Below are 19674 nucleotides of genomic sequence, written 5' to 3'. Positions count from 1 at the left end.
CGGGAGGCGGAGCTTGCAGTGAGCCAAGATCGAGCCACTGTACTCCAGTCTGGGTGACAGAGCGAGACTCTGTCTCAAAAAATAAAAGAACAGAGGAAGTATATGGTCGAGTCGATCCAAGGCTGGGGGCTTATTAAGTGAGTGTGATAAAAAGACAAGGGGTTGGGAGTTGAAGATGCTGGTTAAGAGAATAATTGCAATTGCAAACCAGAGCATGCAAATAACTGGAAGAAAGCAGATCTAGGGCCATGAGTCCTGAGGAGGAGGGAAGAAAATTCAATGAAATAGAAATCACTAGCAGTACTGAGAGCAAGGGTATATATAACATCTAGAAGGACAAATTATAACATGTTACACTAAAATTTAAGACTTCAAATAAAGATGAAAGCATAATCATTTTTAAAATACATCCCTGTCTTTTATTTCATCAGGTTGCCTACAAAAAAGGTCTCGCTGAACAGCAAGCTCAATTTACGCCTCTGGCCGATCCTCCAGAAATAGAATTTGCCAAGAAAGTAACCAATCAAGTGAGCAAGGTAAGTAAATAGAGCTGGGACATTGCCTCCCTTGAAGACACTGCTTTATAATTTCAGCCATCAGAGAGGGTTACTAAAGGTGAGCCTGAAGAGTAAACACAAACACTCAGAGTATTTTTACATATGACCCCCAAAACTTTACAGCAAAAGCAATACATCCATAAACGTCAAGAACTGTGTTAATAAATGTTTACCCAGCTGGACGACTCAGTAATTGATAAATGTGAAAGTCACCTTTTGAAAACAGAAGCCATGTCCTAATGTCACTTGACATTTTCACTTATGACAGTAATACTACAGAGTCACCAAATAACCACACACTTCCGTGAAGAGCTGGTTTAAATTCACAGGGAAGACCTTGTATAGTTGGATCCTATCAGTCAGACTTGGCAAAATAAGAACGTGTCTCAGACATAGCTTAGTTAACAGCAGTGGGCAGTGGACCTCATAACTTTTAAGGCCCTAGCAAACAGCTTAGTCTCCCTATATTTAGGTGGTAAACTAGCTCTGAGGAATGTGGCTCTGATGAGGAATGTGGAGAGACAGATGCTCGGTGGATGAATAGGCCCATGCTAAATTCCTATTTTAAATTGGTCCAAATCAGGCCACTTTCTCCTGGGATACTGCTGCTTTTAAATACTTTATCTTGCCCTCTGTGGAGATGAGTGTTGGTTTGTTCTGTTTGAATTTTGACGAAACCTCAAGATTTTTGTCTTAAGCATTTTCTGGGTAAAGTATCTAGTAGAGAAGGATGAAATGATATGGATGATGATGTCTATTCAGTGATGTTTGTTAGTGTTTGATAATGTAGATTACCTAACTATGTAACTGTGAGCTGTTTAGATAAAGAATCTAGTAAGTATAGTAAACTTTCACTAATAGGAATGCTACCATTCCTGAAATTTTGCCCAAGGCTAAGCAGAAATTAACTTTCGAACTGTACATAAATACATGGTCCACTGAAAGTGTTGATATTGGCCGGGCACGTTGGATCAAGCCTGTAATCCCAGCACTTTGGAAGGCCAAGGTGGGTTGATCACCTGTCAGGAATTCGAGACCAGTCTGGCCAACATGGTGAAACCCATCTCTACTAACGATACTAAAAATTAGCTGGGCGTGGTGGTGGGGGCATGTAATTTCAGCTAATTGGGAGGCTGAGGCAGGAGAATCACTTGAACCTGGGAAGTGGAGATTGAAGTGAGCCGAGATTGCACCATTACAATCCAGCCTGGGCAACAAGTGTGAAACTGTCTCAAAAAGAGTAAAAAAGAAAAAAAAAGAAAGCGTTGATATTGTAAGTAAGATGGGGGAGGAGAATTTATCTTTTTGGAAAAAACATAAAAATGTGTTTTCAAGTGGTCATTTAGAAAGGAAAGGAATCTATTTTCAATTTCTTATTTAAAGTCTATTTTAAAAGACACTTTATTAAGGAAACATTCTTTTGCATTATTTGAGTATGCAGTGGGGATTCTTAAAAGTAATTTTTGAAAATCACTTTCAAACACCTCTGTAATCATTCTCTCCACCAATTTAGGCTTGCCGGTTGGTTTAGTGCTGCGCTCTCCAGTACAGTAGCCACTAGCCAAATGTGACTAGGAAGCACCTGAATTTGATCAGTATAAACTGAGTATATAAGTCAGCTTGGGCTTCTACAACAAAATACCATCCATTGAGTGGCTTAAACAATAGACATTTACTTTCTCACAGTTCTGGAGGCTGGGAGTCTAAGATCACGGATTCAGTCCCTGGTGAGAGACCCCTTCCTGGCTTGTAGATAGCTGCCCTCTCATTGTGTCCTCACACACTGGAGACAGAGAACCAGCTCTGATCTCTTCCTCTTCTTCCTCTTCTTATAAGGATGATAATCTCATTATGGGGTTCCCACCCTCATGACCTCACCTAAACTTAATAGCTTCCCAAAGTCCCTTACCTCCAAGTACCATCACATGGTACTAGTGAGTTAGGTCTTCAACATATGAATTTGGGGGGCGGGGACACAGACATTCATCTCATAACACTTAGTGTCCAATATGTGAGAAATAGACACTGGATCTTGAATACTTAATTATGAAAAAAAGAATGTTTAAAATTAATATTTTTATGTTGATTACATGTTGGAATGTTAATTTTCAGATTTACTGGGTTCAGTAAACTATATTATTAAAATTATTTCCCACATGTTTCTTTCTACATTTAAAAATGTGGCTGTAAGAATGACTTGCATTATATATGCATTGGATGGCACCATTCTAGGTGGGCAAGGTGACAATGTTGGGTACTTTGAAAGCATTGCCAGAACAGGCTTTGCCCTGTGGAGTACTAATATGAGCTAAGGGGAGGGTGGCTGTGGAAAAAGGTCACCGGATTTGGCCATAGTGACGTTGTTTATTCCCAGTCTTAACCTAGATTTCTGAGTTCTTAATGACTATTGTGCATCCAAAGTAATAGTTGTGTTGGGGAGAAATGCTTGTGATTGGTAGAAGTCCACCCAACCACAAACCATCCAACAAAGGAGGCACAGGGCTGCCAAGTGTGACTTACTCTAGTACTGTCTTCCCTCCTCACTCTCAAGATGCGTTGGCCCATGTTGCAACAGCATCATATCCTCTTTCTCCCTAAAATAGGATAAAAATCTCCTTTATCTACCCTAGAACTTAAAGTATAAAAAAAAATATTGTTTTGAAAAAACCTCCTTTATGTACTCACTCGCATGCATTTAAACTCAATATCCCCTTGTTGAATCGTGTCTCCCAGATCCATCTGTTGGTGCCAAGGGGCCCTCCTTGGCCCACTGAAGGTTGGCTGAAAAATCAGCTTGCAAAAGGCAGATTAACTGGAGAAACTGCATACAAATTTATTTAATGTGTACACACGGGAGCCTTCAGAATGAAGCCCCAGCTCCCCAGGGGTGCAGAAGCTTATATACCATCTTGAGGCTACAGAAAGACTATGAACTTGGATCCCGGCAAAACAGGTTATGGAGAGTGGGGAGAAGAAGAATTCTGTTGAAGGGCAAGAAATGATTACTAGGGAGAATTCGATGGGTTTGAAGAACATACAATAGTCTGGGGTGAAGTCTGTTGGCCCACAAAGCAAACAATGGTTTATGACAGGAGCCTGTCCAGGTTTGTTGACAGACTTGTCTTCCTTCCTGCACTATAAGTTCAGTTGAAAACTCAGGGAAGTGGTCAGAGGGAATTGTTTTCTTCTGTGGTAGATCCGGACCTTAGATAGATAAGGAAATTTGAGCCTGTGCTTTGGGAGAGGTAGAGGATTGAGAGATAGGATGGGGGTGGGGGGGTTGACAGGGAAACAATTTTTCTTCTTAGTGGGTCTATCTGGTCTTTATGTAGAAAGAAGTCCCTTCTAGCTTCCATTAATCTCTAAGGGCCTTTAATTCAAAATACTCATTATACTAGGGAGCCATATTTTGGGGTGGAGTTCTCTGTGCATCCTCACATCCTTTTCTTACAGCTCCCAGTTCAGATGGTAATGATTGCATATCTGCAGTGATTTCACTAATGTTAAGTTCCATTTGCCATCCTTCCTTACTATACCTGTCAGAATCAATTCTCTCACCTTTGTCTTTGGCCAAAACCATCAGCTACATGCTTCCTTCTGTCTCAGCTGTATTTTGTAGCTCTAACATAGATGAACAGGCAGAGTTGTTCATGGAAACAGGCCTTCCAGGCGGGGAAACTATGCACACCATGACCAGCTGAAAGTGGAGCCCTGAATGCAACACTGGGAAGTCCCTTTAGTTTCTCTGTACCTGCCTCTCTGCTCCCTTCCAGATCCACAAAAGAAAAAATATGAGATCTCGGGCTGGAATTTCCCACTGATACCAACTGGAGCCTCAATTTTTTAAGAAAATAATCTTTCAGTAACATAATGTTATACAGCATGAAGATACCAGGCCCTGGTCCTCTAAAACCATGGAGATTCTTCTATCACATAGAATTGGGAAGATTTCCATTGATTTCACCAGAAGAGATTTGATTGAGTCAAACAGGCAGTGTTAGGACCACTGTGGGCAATAAAAATACAAGCTGGGTTCTTTATACCCTTTCTTCAGGGATAACTTTTCTATGAATGGAACCATCAGGAGCCCTAGTGCTTAGCTACTCACAGAAAAAGAGAAGGGTAATTAACTGGCTTCATATTCCTTTCCATTTGATAACCACATAAAAATTACAGATTCAGATGTTGAAAGTACATAATGAAGCCATGTGTTTAAGCAAGACACCAGGGTACCCAGTTTATGGCCCCATGGAAGTCCCCTCAGCTGACCTCTGAGGAGACGGGAAACAATCTTACTATATCTATGGACACATGGTCACCCTCTTACCCAGAGAAGGTGTCCCAGAGCTTGTAATTGGCCCGACATACTTTCCTCTGTTAAACAAACCAAAAAAATTCTAGAGAAGTTAAACTGACTCTTTCTTCCAAGTTTCCATTGGTCAACCGCAAACACAACACAGTTTGGAGAGAAAGGTTTCCCCCTAACCTTTCTCTCCAACTCTGTTGTGTTTGGATGTTGGGAAGGTTGAATGTTGGACCCCGACATGAGTAACCCGTCTCCATGTATTGTACAAAAGCTCTGGCCTCACTCTCAGACTTGCAGAGTGAGACCCCTTGGCTGGGAGAGAGGTATGTGTCCCTGTGGGACCCTCTCTCTATGTGCCCCCACAGGGACACATACCTCTCTCTTCCTCTCATTCCTCCACCTATGGACCCTTGTTCTTTCAACTTCTCTCCTACCCACAAATGAGACAGAAGGCCATAACTTCCTAAGTAGCCAACAAGCTCCAGCCTTCTCCTGTGTCATGAAAATCTTCCCAGACTTGGCAGTGCTCAGGAGCGGATTGTGAGAGTTCCAGCGCCACCCTGACCCATTTCAGCTCCTGAATAGGAAGAAATAACATGTTGTAGTTCATGAAGATTTAGAAGGAAGGAAGGACTTTAGATGAGGGGGTTGAGTGATCTTACACTCTTGTTTTGCATCTTCTTGAAAACCAGACGTCTATCTCTCACTGTGAGAATCTCCTGCTCAATTATCCTTAACAAATCTACATATGCAATGCCTGTTTCCTGATAAATGCCCAATATTTAGACCTCATTAAGAATATCTGCTATCTTCTTGGCCTGGTGCGGTGGCTCATGCCTGTAATCCCAGGACTTTGGGAGGCCAAGGCGGGTGGATCACCTGAGGTCAGGAGTTCAAGACCAGCCTCAACATGGAGAAACCCCCTCTCTACTAAAAATACAAAAAATTAGCCGGGCGTGGTGGTGCATGCCTGTAATCCCAGCTACTCAGGAGGCTGAGGCAGGAGAATTGCTTAAACCTGGGAGGCGGAAGTGGCGGTGAGCTGAGATCGTACCATTGCACTCCAGCCTGGGCAACAAGAGCGAAACTCCGTCTCAAAAAAATAAAAAAGAAAAGAAAAAAGAATATCTGCTACCTTCTCAACTTTAAATTATATTTCAAAGTTCTCTGGATCTCAGTTTTGGGGATCAGGCCCAATTGCCCCTTCCCAATCCTAAGGTTTTTCTCCTTTGACAACAAGCAGGAGGTAGGGTCATGTCCCTCCAAAAAATGATACATTAGGAGATCCTAACCTGAGGTATGTGTACATCAAGAACCTCTGAAGTTACATTGTGAGCATTTTATAGCTTTCTCAATTTCTTGAAGAGGTCTGTCTTCAAAAAAAGATTAGAAACATTTCTATAAGTAGTCTTTGCAAATCCAAAAATCAATGTTATTGACTTATGTTCTTTAAATCTTCAAAAAGGAGTGCAGCAGGTCAATCAATCAGCAGTATAACACAAATCTTACCTCAGCAAAGATTTCCATTGAAGAATTGTTCCCTCCCCGCACATACAATTTTCTTTCTTACAGAATTTCTTTCTGTTATGATGATGACAATAGTAATAGCTATTATTATTACTACAGTTGTTATACCGTATATTTGCTTAGCACTGTGGGGTTTACAAAGCACTCTTCAGCGAATGATCTTATTAAACTTCCCAGCAGACTTCTCTGTAAATATTATTGCCAGCACTTGTGGCTGAGAAAACAATCAAACATTTGGTCAAGACAAAGTCAAATCTTGGTCCCAGAGATCGAACCCACGCCCAGGACTCTAAAATTTATAGCTGCGAAAACCAGTTGGCTATTTATTTGCATATTAACCTTTTGAGAAGAAAGGAAATCAAGCATTTGAGTGAGGGCTAAGCTTCCTTTAACCCACGCTTGTTGACTCTGCACATCACTTACCTTTAGTTCTTCTGGTAAAGGTGTACCAGAAAGACACTTTCTTTTTCCTTAAAGGGTATGGTGGGGATATAGGCATATGCCAGTGCCTTGAGGCCGGTTAGTTATGCCTGTGAACACATTTTTATAAGCCATGGACGGAGAAATGCTCTAACTCAGCTCGGGCTCTAGCTCATGGACCCAGGTTTGGGGTTGGCTTGGTTAATTCTGTTCCAAGAACACGTAAGCCAAGGTATTTCAAGACCACATATCATGGTCCCAGTTTAGTGTAGTTGAACAAACATTTATAATGTAACTTTTGCATGCTACATTTTGTATCGGGTTCTGAGGATATGAAAGTGAAGAAAACATACCATGTCTCTCTTCCAGGAGCTTACAGCCTGGGATTCAGATGCAGTGGGATTTGGGAGTCAGATGGGGCAATAATTCAATTTTTGAATTACTTTCCAGTTCCTATTAAATTTAACTCTGAACTCAAAGGTCTATTCATTAGCCTGCAGGTTGAATTTTACTGCGGTTGTTTCTTTCTGGATAACTAGGAGTTTTGGTAAAGCTTAGAAATTAATGGCTAAGTTAATTTGGCATAGAAATCTCAGGTTGATATGTTGTATTGTAACTCTGAAATATAAATAGAGGATGACTGCTGACTCTATTTCTTTAAATATCAGGGGACATCTGCAACATCTGAACGAATGAAGTCCCCAAACTCAGCAAGGGGAGGGGGCGTTAGTACCTTCTTTCTCCATTCTCTGTCCCCATCACTCAACTTTCTGGTTGGGTAAATTGACACTACATTGGAAGATTTTTTTTTTAAAGGCATTTATTAAGGACCTAAGAATGGCTTGCTGAAGATATTTTTAAAGTTAATCATTATTCCTTAATTTGCTGTCTTATTTGTCAATTCATGAGTTATGCTTGTCTTATTTTCTTTTTATTTTTTCTAGCAAAAATACAAAGAAGACTATGAAAATAAAATCAAAGGCAAATGGAGTGAGACACCTTGCTTTGAAGTTGCAAACGCCAGAATGAATGCTGATAACATCAGTACAGTAAGTGGGAAGGGATGGCCGATCGTTCTGTCGTCCTGGGAGGGAGACCCCTTTCCTTAGTGACTTCTAGCCACCTGCCCTACCTGAGGGGTTGCAGGACACTGAGGCCCCTCTTCTTGGGACAAGACCTGGTGTAGAGTTCCTGTTAGGAAAGAAATTTCACAAACTCTCTTTCCTTTTGAGAAATGTTATTTGGCCAAATACCATTATTTCTACCTCAATTTTTACAACACATTACGGTGAGACCCCCTTACCGAATGCAAAGTGCGGTTAGTACAAGTTAAAGGGATCCTTTTTAATTATTCTTTGCCTGAGGAGCCAAACTGTACAGTTATGAAATTGATTAATTTAGTATCTCCTCCCTGGAAAACATGTCTATTGTTTTTCTTTTCTTTTAAGTTTCCTGCTCCTGGTCCTTAAGAGCTCTTTCTTGGTAGCCAAGAAAAGCCTTACTAATTCTGTTTTTAGCCTATTTTAATTGTTCTAAATCTCTGTTAAGTTGCTAATCATTTTTGCAATGGTACCACATTCTCTAATTGTAATCTGACCAGCCTAAACCAAGGACTGGGTGGCTTTGTGTAACTTTTCCAAATCCCTGTGTCTTCTCATGGAAATTCTTGCATAGTTCATTTCTACAGCAGTTCTTCACCTTGTCTAATGTCTTACAGAGGAAATACCAGGAAGATTTTGAAAACATGAAAGACCAGATCTACTTCATGCAGACTGAAACACCGGAGTATAAAATGAATAAAAAAGCTGGTGTGGCAGCTAGCAAGGTACAAGGAAACCATCCCATTTATCTTGATGGTTTGAGTGTGGGTGGATTTCTTATAACTTTGGCTCTTGCATATAATTAGTAAAAAAAGGGGAGGGGTGGTTCTTGGGGAGCTATCAGGGTTGAGACCAGTGGATGTGAGGCATTTGAAAAAGAGTAGAATTGAAACAACAAGAACAACAACAAAAGTACTTTGGAATTATAATGGAGCTATTAAAAATGTTTTGCCATGTATGAGCATTAATAACATCGAATTACCATCTTCAGTATTTCCTAGAGTAATTTATTATTTGCCTGAGGAACCAGACTGTACATTTATCAATTTGATTTAGTGTCTTCTCACTGGAAGGACCTTTTGCTGTTTAGAAGGAGAAAGATTGTAATCTTAGAGAGCAGGACTTCCCCCAGGAAGAGGCAATCGGCGGCCTTATACGAAGATAAGCAATCATACATGCAGCACTATCATTATTTATCTTATTTTCCCACTGACTATGGAAAACCTGGTCGCAGGTTCATAAATCCATGGATATTTCCATATGCTCTATTGAGTGAGTTTGGTGAATGAGCTGGGTCCTTGGCATTCTGAAGCACGATGGTCACTAAAGAGAGCAAAAACTTCAAAGCCAAACACACTTGGTTCTAATCCTGGCCTTGGCTGTGCCGGAGGAAGCAGGATTACATCACTTAGAAGGCTATTACAGCATCCACGTGTAAGACAGTGGTGTTTTGGACCAGGAGGGTAGCAGGGCAGGTGATGAGAAGTATTTTGAAAGCACAGCTGACTTGATTTGCCGATGGATTGGATGACACGGGTTTTGGTCTAAGCAGTTAGATGAATGGTGTTTCCCTTTATTGAGACAGGGAAGACTATGGAAGAAGTTGGTAATTTTTCTGAAGGACAGACAGGAGCTCATCTTCAGATATGGTAGATTTGAGATGCCTTTTAGACATCCACATGGAAGTATCAGTGATCATTTGACTACATGAGCCTGAAGTTTCAGGGGAGATATAAGGAAAGTTGTATAAACTGGGGTGTCATCAGCGTACAGAGACTGTTTCATGCCATGAGTCTGGAGAGCATTAAGGGAGTAAGTGTAAACAGAAAACTTTAGGGGCTGAACTCTGGGGTCCTTCCATGGGAACATATATGTGAGATGAGGGAGAAGCAAAATCAGGAGAGGGCAATGCGTTGGGAAGCAAGTGAAGGGGGAAGGGAGTCATCAACTGCGTCAAATGTCTCTGAAATGGATTTACCAATGTCTGGTCTCTGGTGACCTCAACAAGAGCAATTTGGTGGAGTCTGCTTGGAGAAGATTCATGAGTGAATGGAAAGAGGGAAATTGAAGCTAGAAGTATATTCAACTCTTTCTAAGTATTTTCCTGGTAAGAAAAGAAGAAAATGGGCAAGTAGCTGATGAAAAACTGGGTAAAGTGGGACTTTTTAAGATACGAAACAAAAACATCATGTTGATGGAAATAATCCAGTAGAGAGGGAAGATTTGGTGATGCTGGAATGGGGAAGAATGTCTGGAGTGATATCCTAGAGTATGTGGAAGGGGAAGAGATCTGGTGCTCAAGAGGAGGGGATGGCTTTGCCACAAGCCCTGACAGTTCTTCTGTATAACAGGGGAGAAGGCTGCGTATCCCAGATGTGGGTTCAGTTTGTGAGTCTGCTTTCTGGTTGTTTCCATTTTTCAAGGAAACAGATAATTCTCTAAGATGAAAAGTGATCTGAGTCTCTCATTCCTGCAGCATACCCTTGTGAAGCTCTGTGGAGTTTGGGGGGTGGATGCCTCTGTACTTCCCTTGAGTATCTCTTGTCTTTGATACCAGATTGCCTTTGTTTTCTGAGGTTCGTAAGTGGTAGATTTATCTAGGATTCCTTGAACTTCTGTGGTTGTATTGCCTGAATAAAGGGCTTACACTAAGGATCATGGTGGGAACCAGGATCAGTTTCTTGTTCTAATCCCTGTGGACAGGCTCCTGATAGGGGCTTGTGAACCCTGCCTTCCCTATTCTCCCCCATCACCCCTCAACGTGCTGCTTCTGCCATAGCTGGAATTAAAGGTGCAAATAGGAAGAGCGGAAGGAAAAGCAAGGCTCTTTCTCCCTGCTCCTTCCTCCTCCTCCTCCTCCTTGTAAATTGAATACATGTGTGCTCCACGCACAGTTGCAGGTGAGGCTTAAAAGGGTGGATTGGTGGTACTTCCAGCTTCCTTTCTTTAGGAGCGTGTTGGCAGATAGGTAGCTGGGGGTTAAGAGCTGAGTGAAGGTTCTACAGCAGCAGGTATCTGGGACATCTTGCACGGTGACTATTTGGATTTCTTTCTCTCTCCTATTATTTCTGTGTCTCTCTCTTTGAGGGCAAGGACCATGTATTCTTTCTTATATTCTGTCCCCAAGCCAGACACAGAATTGACACCCTATGGATAATTTTGAATGAATAAATGAATGGGAAGAAAAAGCATCCTGGAAATGTATGCAGTTTCTCTGCTGCTGTTATGCGTTACTATGAGTATTTTGTTTATAACATGTCAAGCTGCCATTTTTAATTGATTTGTGGAAGTATGTCATATCCATAATAGAGATGGGGACAAAAATAACCCATAGAGTTACTTCATCATTTTATTTCACTCCTACAGGTAAAATACAAAGAAGACTATGAAAAGAATAAAGGAAAAGCAGATTATAATGTGCTTCCTGCTTCAGAGAACCCACTGCTTAGGCAGCTGAAGGCGGCAGGAGATGCCCTAAGTGATGTAAGTATATTTTTGTCAAAACATGTTTTTAAACCTTAGCTGCAAAAGAGATGAAAATTTTCTCCTTTAATGACTAAATGCATATATAACTTTGCAAATAACGTTAAGGTTATGGAGTGGTAGGTTCATTGGAACTATGTAACCACAGAAAGGCATAGTACAATGTGCCTTAATGTTTGTGGTTCTGTGGGGTTAATTCAATGGGCAGGGAAATTCTCATTTGCTTATGAGCTCTGGGCACCTGGGCCTGCATATGGATGTGCTGCTTATGAGCTCCGGCACCTGGGCCTCCACATTGCAGATGTGCTGTGATTTTAACAGAAGCAAGAAACTTTCAAAGATAGATCTTGGCCCCAGAAACCATCATTTGCCAACAACAGAACTTAAAAGATGGCCCCCTAAGTCTTCACAGGACTTTGTAATTGTGCAGTTATTAAGAGCCCAACTAAGCTGTTCAATCTGAAGCATATTAGGCAAATGAGACTGGGCTTGGGATTAAAAGACTAACAGCCTGAAAGAGAAAGAAAGAGATTGAATATGTGATGATTTGAGTTTATCTCTTATGGTTAGGTTTGCATTAAGCTTTCCTAACATTTGTGGATTTTATGTAGCTGTCTGTGTGGGTTAGTTATCTTTTCTTTGTCCCTTGAACTAAGCAGCATAGGAAATATGTGTGTGTGGTTGCGGAGCGGGTGAGGGAAAGTGGCAAGTGAGAGGGTATAAATAGATCTGTCCAAATAGCTCTGCTGGGAAATCAATGCAAAGCACGTTTGCTTTCTTTTAAAAAACCACTTTATTTCAGTCAGTTTTTGGGTACAGGTGGTTTTTGGTTACGTGGAAAAGTTCTTTAGTGTTGATTGCTGAGATTTTGGTGCACCCATCACCTAAGCAGTGACACCTGAGACACTATCACGTAGTCTTTTCTCCCTCACTCCCACCCCAACATTCCACTCAAGTTCCCAAAGTCCATTATATCATTCTTCTGCCTTTGTGTCCTCATAGCTTAGCTCCCACTTTTAACTGAGAACAGATGATATTTGGTTTTTCATTCCTGAGTTACTTCATTTAGAATAATGGCCTCTAGCTCCATTCAAGTTGCTTCAAAAGACATTATTTCATTCTTTTTTATGGCTGAGTAGCATTCCATGCTGTATATACACCACATTTTCTTTATCTGTTGGTTGATGGGCCCTTAGGTTTATAGCAGCACAATTGCGAATCATGCTGCTATAAACATGCTTGTGCATGTCTCTTTTTCATATGATTTCTTTTCCTTTGGGTAGATACCCAGTAGTGGGATTGCTGGATTGAATGGTAGTTCTATTTTCAGTTCTTTAAGGAATCTCCATACTGTTTTCCACCGTGGCTGTACTAATTTACGTTCCCACCGTAGTGTAAAAGCAGTTTAAAGCAGTTTTGCTCTCTAAGTGAAAAACATCCTTATTAAACATCTAAAAGACCAAGTTCCAATCTCCGTTGTTGATAAAGACAGGAATATAAAAATATTAAATGTGAATAGCATCATTTACATTTTGAAAAAAGTGACAATAATCTGCTTTATCAGCCACATATTTAAAACTAATAATTGCTTCTTGTTGTTCAAGCTAAAGGTAAATCCTGGCAGAGAAGAAGAGTTAGTAATAACTCATAGTACCAGTTCGTGTGTGTGTGTGTGTGTGTGTGTGTGTGTATATATATATAATCTTACTTTGAAGGCTAATTGTGTAATAAGAGATTTTTTATAGGTATAGGAGAAAGAGAGATTGTGTATTTCTCACCTTACATAACTTTTTCATGAAGGTTTGTTTTAAAAAATTAAACAACTTGCAACTGCTCAAAACCTCCGTGTTTGCTGTGGTACTAGCCGTGAGGAAAGAGCTTGAGACAGAGAGGGCAGCAGTTCAGAAATACACAAGAATCTCTGCTACTCGGGGGGCGTGGTCAGAGGTGGCATATTGGTTTCTTAGTTTTTTGAGTTTGGAATGTACGAAACTTAGGCTTTATAATAATTGCTAATAGAACAGTCTTATAATTCATGACACTGTGTGTTCAATTGTCAGGTTTTTTTCTTTTTGTTTTGTTTTGAGACGGAGTCTCGCATTGTCGCCCGAACTGGAGTGCAGTGGCGCCATCTCGGCTCACTGCAACCTCCGCCTCCCGGGTTCAAGCGATTCTTCTGCCTCAGCCTCCCGAGTAGCTGGGACTACAGGTGCATGACACCAAGACAAGGTAATTTTTTGTATTTTTAGTAGAGAGAGGGTTTCACTTTGTTGGCTAGGCTTGTCTCAAACTCCTAACCTCGTGATACCCCCGTCTCAGCCTCCCAAAGTACTGGGATTACAGGCGTGAGCCACGGTGCCCGGCCTCGATTGTCAGTTTTTAAGACAGTTGACAGGCGATATCTTTTCTTCATCTTTTGTTTAGTGTTAGAAAATGTAAGTGTTATAATCAGTGTGGGAGTGACAGCAATCTACTTTAACTGATTTTTTTTCTTCGACAGAAACTATACAAGGAAAACTATGAAAAGACAAAGGCAAAGAGCATAAATTACTGCGAGACCCCCAAATTCAAGCTCGATACCGTTCTGCAGAACTTCAGCAGTGATGTGAGCAATCTTACTGTCACTCCTTCTGTTAAAAAACAGAACCCATTTTTTCACCAATTAATAAATGAAATATGTTTTATCTTGCAGAAGAAATATAAAGATTCCTACTTAAAAAATATTTTGGGACATTATGTAGGCAGCTTCGAGGATCCCTACCATTCACACTGCATGAGAGTCACAGCTCAAAACAGTGATGTAAGTTCTAAGATGAGTGTTTGACTTTCCAAATAACATTTTTCTTAGGGCATGAATACAATGGCTGCATCTTATGCCTGATTTCTTCTCCTCGTAGAAAAACTACAAAGCAGAATATGAAGAAGACAGAGGCAAAGGCTTCTTCCCTCAGACCATAACTCAAGAATATGAAGCAATTAAGAAACTAGATCAGTGTAAAGATGTAAGTGTGTAGTCTGAACTTTGAATGTGACTGCCTTCCATAGCATCTAGTGGTCAGGATATGTTTAAAATGTCGACACCTTTTCAAATAAAATAAAATTTATTTATAAATAAATAAAATAAAATTTATTTTCAACTAAATAAATTTCATTTCATTGCGAGAAATGAAATCTGTTTTGTAGTAAACATCCTGTTTTCCCCTTGTTGGCATCGCTACATTTTAAAAGGTAATTCTAGCTCATTTTCCCAAAGAAGAGTTATCAGCAACCTGAAGATACAGGAAAGTTTCTCATACGGGTGTAAGAGCACTTCTCAAACTACAGTCTAGCTAGAAAAAAAAATATTTTATTAACTACAAGTTGCTTTGCTTTGTGGGGCATGAGGTTCTATTTGCTTGGCCTATGGGCCACCTTGGATCTGATAGGTGATACTGCTAAACCAAATGCCTTTGCTTCCCCACAGCACACCTACAAAGTCCATCCAGATAAGACAAAATTCACCCAAGTTACCGACTCTCCTGTTCTGCTACAAGCCCAAGTCAATTCCAAACAACTGAGTGATGTAAGTTCCTCTAACTACCCAGGACACCCAATTATGAGGGATAACATTTCATAACTCTATACGTAAAATCCAATGACTTATCAAGTTTATCCACAAGGCTGAGTAAGTATTAGCAAGTTTAAACAGTATATATTTGTATAAACACATATTTCTGCATCTTCTTGGGTGGATAACATTTACCGTGAAACAATTCTGTGAAGGAAACAAACGTAGCTGAAAGCTATGAAAAGAATGTGAGTTCTAGAGTCAGACAAAACTGCCTTCAAATGTTAGCTCTGTCATTGATGTCTGGGTGGCCAAAGATTTAACACCCCTCTGCCTGATATTTCTCTTATAATTTGTGACTGTTTTGAAGAGTCAGTGAGGGAAGAAATGTGCACTGCACATACTCTGGCCAACAGCAGGTATTCAGTACATGAGCTTCTCTCTCCCTAGTAAGTTTCTGGAAATTGGGATCTCTGAGACAAATTTTATTATATGAGCTTTAAGTGTGGATTTCCAAAGTTGTGTTGAACTAAAAAAAATAAAAGTAACCTCAGTAGATTTATCACCAGAAATGAAGGCTCCAATTAGAGCATCAAAAGCCCTGATGTCTGTGAGAGGACTCTTAATCAGATGAAAGGAAAGTGGCTCTGGTACGTGAGCACTGACAGTGACAAGAGAGACAGGGCGGGGCCCCTCTCAGAACCTACAGGGTCAATTGTGCTACGCAGAGAGGGGAACACGTTTGACAGAGCCACCTCATTCCCTTAGGGTCCTACCATGGTGACAGATGTGATAATAGCTGTCAAGTGTCCCGCACACAGGTTCAGTAATGCAGGTGGCCTACCCAAGCTCTAGATGTCTCTTCTGATCTCAACGGTGCTGGCATTTACTTTACAAAATGTACCACACAAGAATTTTTGTATTCTGGAACAATTATTCTGAACTAATTGGTTTTCTCTCTCTCTCTCTCTCTCTGTCATAGTTAAATTACAAAGCAAAACATGAAAGTGAAAAGTTCAAGTGCCATATCCCTCCTGATACTCCTGCTCTTATCCAGCACAAAGTCAATGCCTATAACCTGAGTGATGTAAGTTCCTCATGCCCTGTACCATGTGATGTACTGACAACCTGTGCTTTTATTTTTTAACTGCTTCATTACAATTCAATGAGTGGATTAATGTTAAAAATGGGAAGACCTGTTAACATTTGTGTCATGTTCTTATGCCTCTGCCAACATAACTCAATTCACCTTACAAAATGTGTGTAGCAATCTTAAAGTAGTTTCATGCAATTAGATGATCATAATATAGTATTGTAACCAGCCCTCAGAATGCTACCTCTCATGTATGCTTAATTGCAATTTTAATGGTAGATCTTTTAGCCATATATTCATTTAAATTATACTATAATTCCTTTATTCCCTGGGCTTATAATGTCCCTTATTTCGCACAAATGATACTTATTTCTACACATATGAGAACGTTCATGAATAAAGATATAGGGGATTAAGGGCAGAAGTCCAGATATCCATTTCTGTCTTTCATTTTTCAAACTTAATTTTATAAAAAAGTTAAATTATCCTTGGGGTTTTCAATTTCTTCAATAATTCTATAAATGAGTACTAAGATTATCTGGCATCAATGAGTATTGAAATGATTTATGAAATAACCTTTGCAGAGAACTTAGAGGTCAAATGATGCCTTTATATCATAGAAAAGTAAGTTAACTGTAGAATATTTGTGCTACTCTATAAAACATTCAGTGTTAGGAATCAAATATTAGTATAATAGCTAGAATTAAATTAATTTGATAAAAATTTCTCATGGGGAGTAGAGAAGCCCAATCTTGGAGAATTAATAGCTCCAGCTTGAGAAGAAATGTTTAAAATATGCATGATTTCCTAGACAATATAAAGGGCCCATTTATTTTGTATTAAGACAAGGTATTTAGTTACCCATTAGTCTTTAAAGGTCATGACATGTGTATCACTTTTGCCGATTCCTTTGCTGAATTTTTCTGTCCAGAATCTTTATAAGCAAGACTGGGAGAAGAGCAAAGCCAAGAAGTTTGACATTAAAGTGGATGCCATTCCCCTGTTGGCAGCCAAAGCCAACACCAAGAACACCAGCGATGTGAGTGTGGCCTGGGAACCTGGGGACCTGGACAGGGTGGCCTCGGGGACATTTCCTGGTGAGTGGGATCTGGCACGTGTGATGTCTTTGCAGGTGATGTACAAGAAAGACTATGAAAAAAACAAAGGGAAAATGATTGGAGCCCTCAGCATTAATGACGATCCCAAGATGCTGCACTCCTTGAAGGTGGCCAAAAACCAGAGTGACGTGAGTGTCTTTGTAATTCACCCCTATTTTCAGATGTAACCACAAAGTTGCTGTTTAATATAACCTTGGATGGACATTAGCCTAACTGAAATCTCAGATTCAGGATGACAGATCACACGTGAAAGCTTCACCCAGGTGATAAAAGAAGATGAACTTCCTTATTCTTGTTGATGCTTTTGATGCCAGTGAATATTCCAAAAGTTTCCTTAATCTCCTTAATGCCCTCTGTTTTATTAGGAGGAAAAATATTCTGACAATATCATTGTTCTTATTGTTTTTCCTAGAAATGAGCTTAATATGTTTAAGTATAGGTACATGTGCATGTATATATTCACCCAATGCCCTGAACTGATTAAGGTACTTTGCAAAAATATAGAGAGAGAGAAAAATGAAAAGAAGTAAGGAAATTAGTTGAAGGTCAAAGTAAGAAAAACTACATAAGGCATAAACTCAAAAGCAAAGCATTTTATTTTAAGAAATTTATAGAATATTGATCTTATTTTAAAGACTTTAACATACTTATTAAAAATAAAATATAACCCACCAATCCCATTACTGGGTATATACCCCAAGGAATATAAATCATTCTATTATAAAGATGTATGAACAAATATGTTCATTGCAGCACTATTCACAATAGCAAAGACAAGGAATCAACAATGATAGATTAGATAAAGAAAATGTGATACAGATACACCATGGAATACTATGCAGCCGTAAAATGGAATCAGATCATGTCCTTTGCAGGGACATGGATGGAGCTGGAAGCCATTATCCTCAGCAAACTAACACAGGAACAGAAAATCAAATACTTCATGTTCTTACTTATATGTAGGAGTTGAACGTTGAGAACACATGGATATATGGGGGGTACAACACACACTGTTGGAGGTTGGGGTTGCAGGAGGAGGGAGAGCATCAGGAAGAATAGCTAATGGATACTGGGCTTAATTCCTAGATGATGGGATGATCTGTGCACACACTCACCTATGTAACAAACCTGCAATCCTGCACATGTACAACTGAACTTAAAAGTTGGAAATCAAACAAAAAAATAAAAAATAAGATAAAACTCTTCACAGAAATTGCTTTCCTAATTCCTAGCAAAAAAGAAATACAAATAATCTTTTCATTTATATTGCTCTAAAGAAAACTGTTAGGTCTTAATGATAAAAGCCAGCTTCCAGAAGTGTTACAAAATGCGTTTTCACCCAGTGCTCAAAGGAATACTCTTCCAGGACTGTGCTTAATTATCTAAGGTTCACCTTATACCTTTTACCTCATTTTGCATCAATTCTCAGACTCATTTTTCTTTTTCTTTCTTTCTTTTCTTTTTTTCTTTCTTTCTTTCTCTCCTTCTTTCTTTTTCTTTTTCTCTCCTTTCTTTCCTTCTCTCCTCCTTCCTTCCTTCCTTCCTTCCTTCCCTTCCTCCCTCCCTCCCTCCCTCTCTCCCTCCTTCCCTCCCTCCCTCCTTCCCTCCCTCCCTTCTTCCCTCCCTCCCTCCTTCCCTCCTTCCTTCCTTTCCTCCCTCCCTCCCTCCTTTCCTCCCTCCCTCCTTTCCTCCCTCCTTCCTTCCTTTCTTTTTTTTCTTTCTTTCCTTTTCTTTCTCTCTCTCTCTCTCTTTCTTTCTTTCTTCCTTTCTTCAGGCTCTCACTCTGTCGTCCAGGCTGGGGTGCAGTGTCATGATCTCGGCTCACTGCAATCTCTGCTTCCCAGGTTCAAATTCTCCTGCCTCAGCCTCCCAAGTAGCTGGGATTACAGGCATGCGCCATCATGCACAGCTAATTTTTGTGTTTTTAGTAGAGAGAGGGTTTTACCACGTTGGCCAGGCTGGTGTCGAACTCCTGGCCTTGAGTGATCCACCCACCTTGGCCTCCCAAAGTGCTGTGATGACAGTCATGAGCCACTGCACCTAGCCAAACTCATTTTTCTTTAAACATATTCAGATGACTTATTTTAAGACAAAAACTTACTTAAATAGCAGCATTGGTGTCCTTTAAGTTATTCAGTCTGAAAAAATATTAGGACAAGTAACATACACATCTTTATGATTATTAGCAGATGAGATTATATAAGGCATGAGCCTCTACCACACCTATCCTGCTTTCCTGCTTTGTGGAAAATTGATGGTGAGAAAACATACATTTTGCCCCTTCAGTTAAAGCGTAGCAATGACATGAATGGCTGTTACTTTTTGAGATATATTTTTCTTTCTTTTTGGTTTAATTTCTTTTTCCTTTAACAGAGATTATACAAGGAAAACTACGAGAAGACAAAGGCAAAGAGTATGAACTACTGTGAGACCCCAAAATATCAACTTGATACACAGCTGAAGAACTTCAGTGAGGTTGGAAAAGCCACGGTTACCTCTCGGGTTGGAGGGCTTTCCTACTGT

General features: G+C 40.0%; 1 protein-coding gene across 50 annotated transcripts in view; it reads left to right on the top strand.

Annotated features, from left to right (window-relative positions):
- The window catches only part of NEB (nebulin), a 225713-nt gene that overhangs the window by 17100 nt on the left and 188939 nt on the right, over positions 1–19674 (top strand). For all 50 annotated transcript variants that reach the window (XM_005573144.5, XM_045367036.3, XM_065525475.2 and 47 more), the window contains exons 10-21: positions 432–536; positions 7755–7859; positions 8528–8635; positions 11277–11393; positions 13894–13998; positions 14086–14193; positions 14291–14395; positions 14857–14955; positions 15923–16027; positions 16965–17072; positions 17166–17279; positions 19525–19626. In XM_005573144.5, the coding sequence (XP_005573201.3) occupies positions 432–536; positions 7755–7859; positions 8528–8635; positions 11277–11393; positions 13894–13998; positions 14086–14193; positions 14291–14395; positions 14857–14955; positions 15923–16027; positions 16965–17072; positions 17166–17279; positions 19525–19626 (1281 nt within the window). The remainder of the gene's footprint in view (positions 1–431; positions 537–7754; positions 7860–8527; positions 8636–11276; positions 11394–13893; positions 13999–14085; positions 14194–14290; positions 14396–14856; positions 14956–15922; positions 16028–16964; positions 17073–17165; positions 17280–19524; positions 19627–19674) is intronic.

This window comes from Macaca fascicularis, chromosome 12 (assembly GCF_037993035.2).
Source record: "Macaca fascicularis isolate 582-1 chromosome 12, T2T-MFA8v1.1".
NCBI classification, from domain to species: Eukaryota; Metazoa; Chordata; class Mammalia; order Primates; family Cercopithecidae; genus Macaca; species Macaca fascicularis.
The sequence above is the reverse complement of the archived record's forward strand: the minus strand, read 5'-3'. Positions and strand labels throughout refer to the sequence as shown.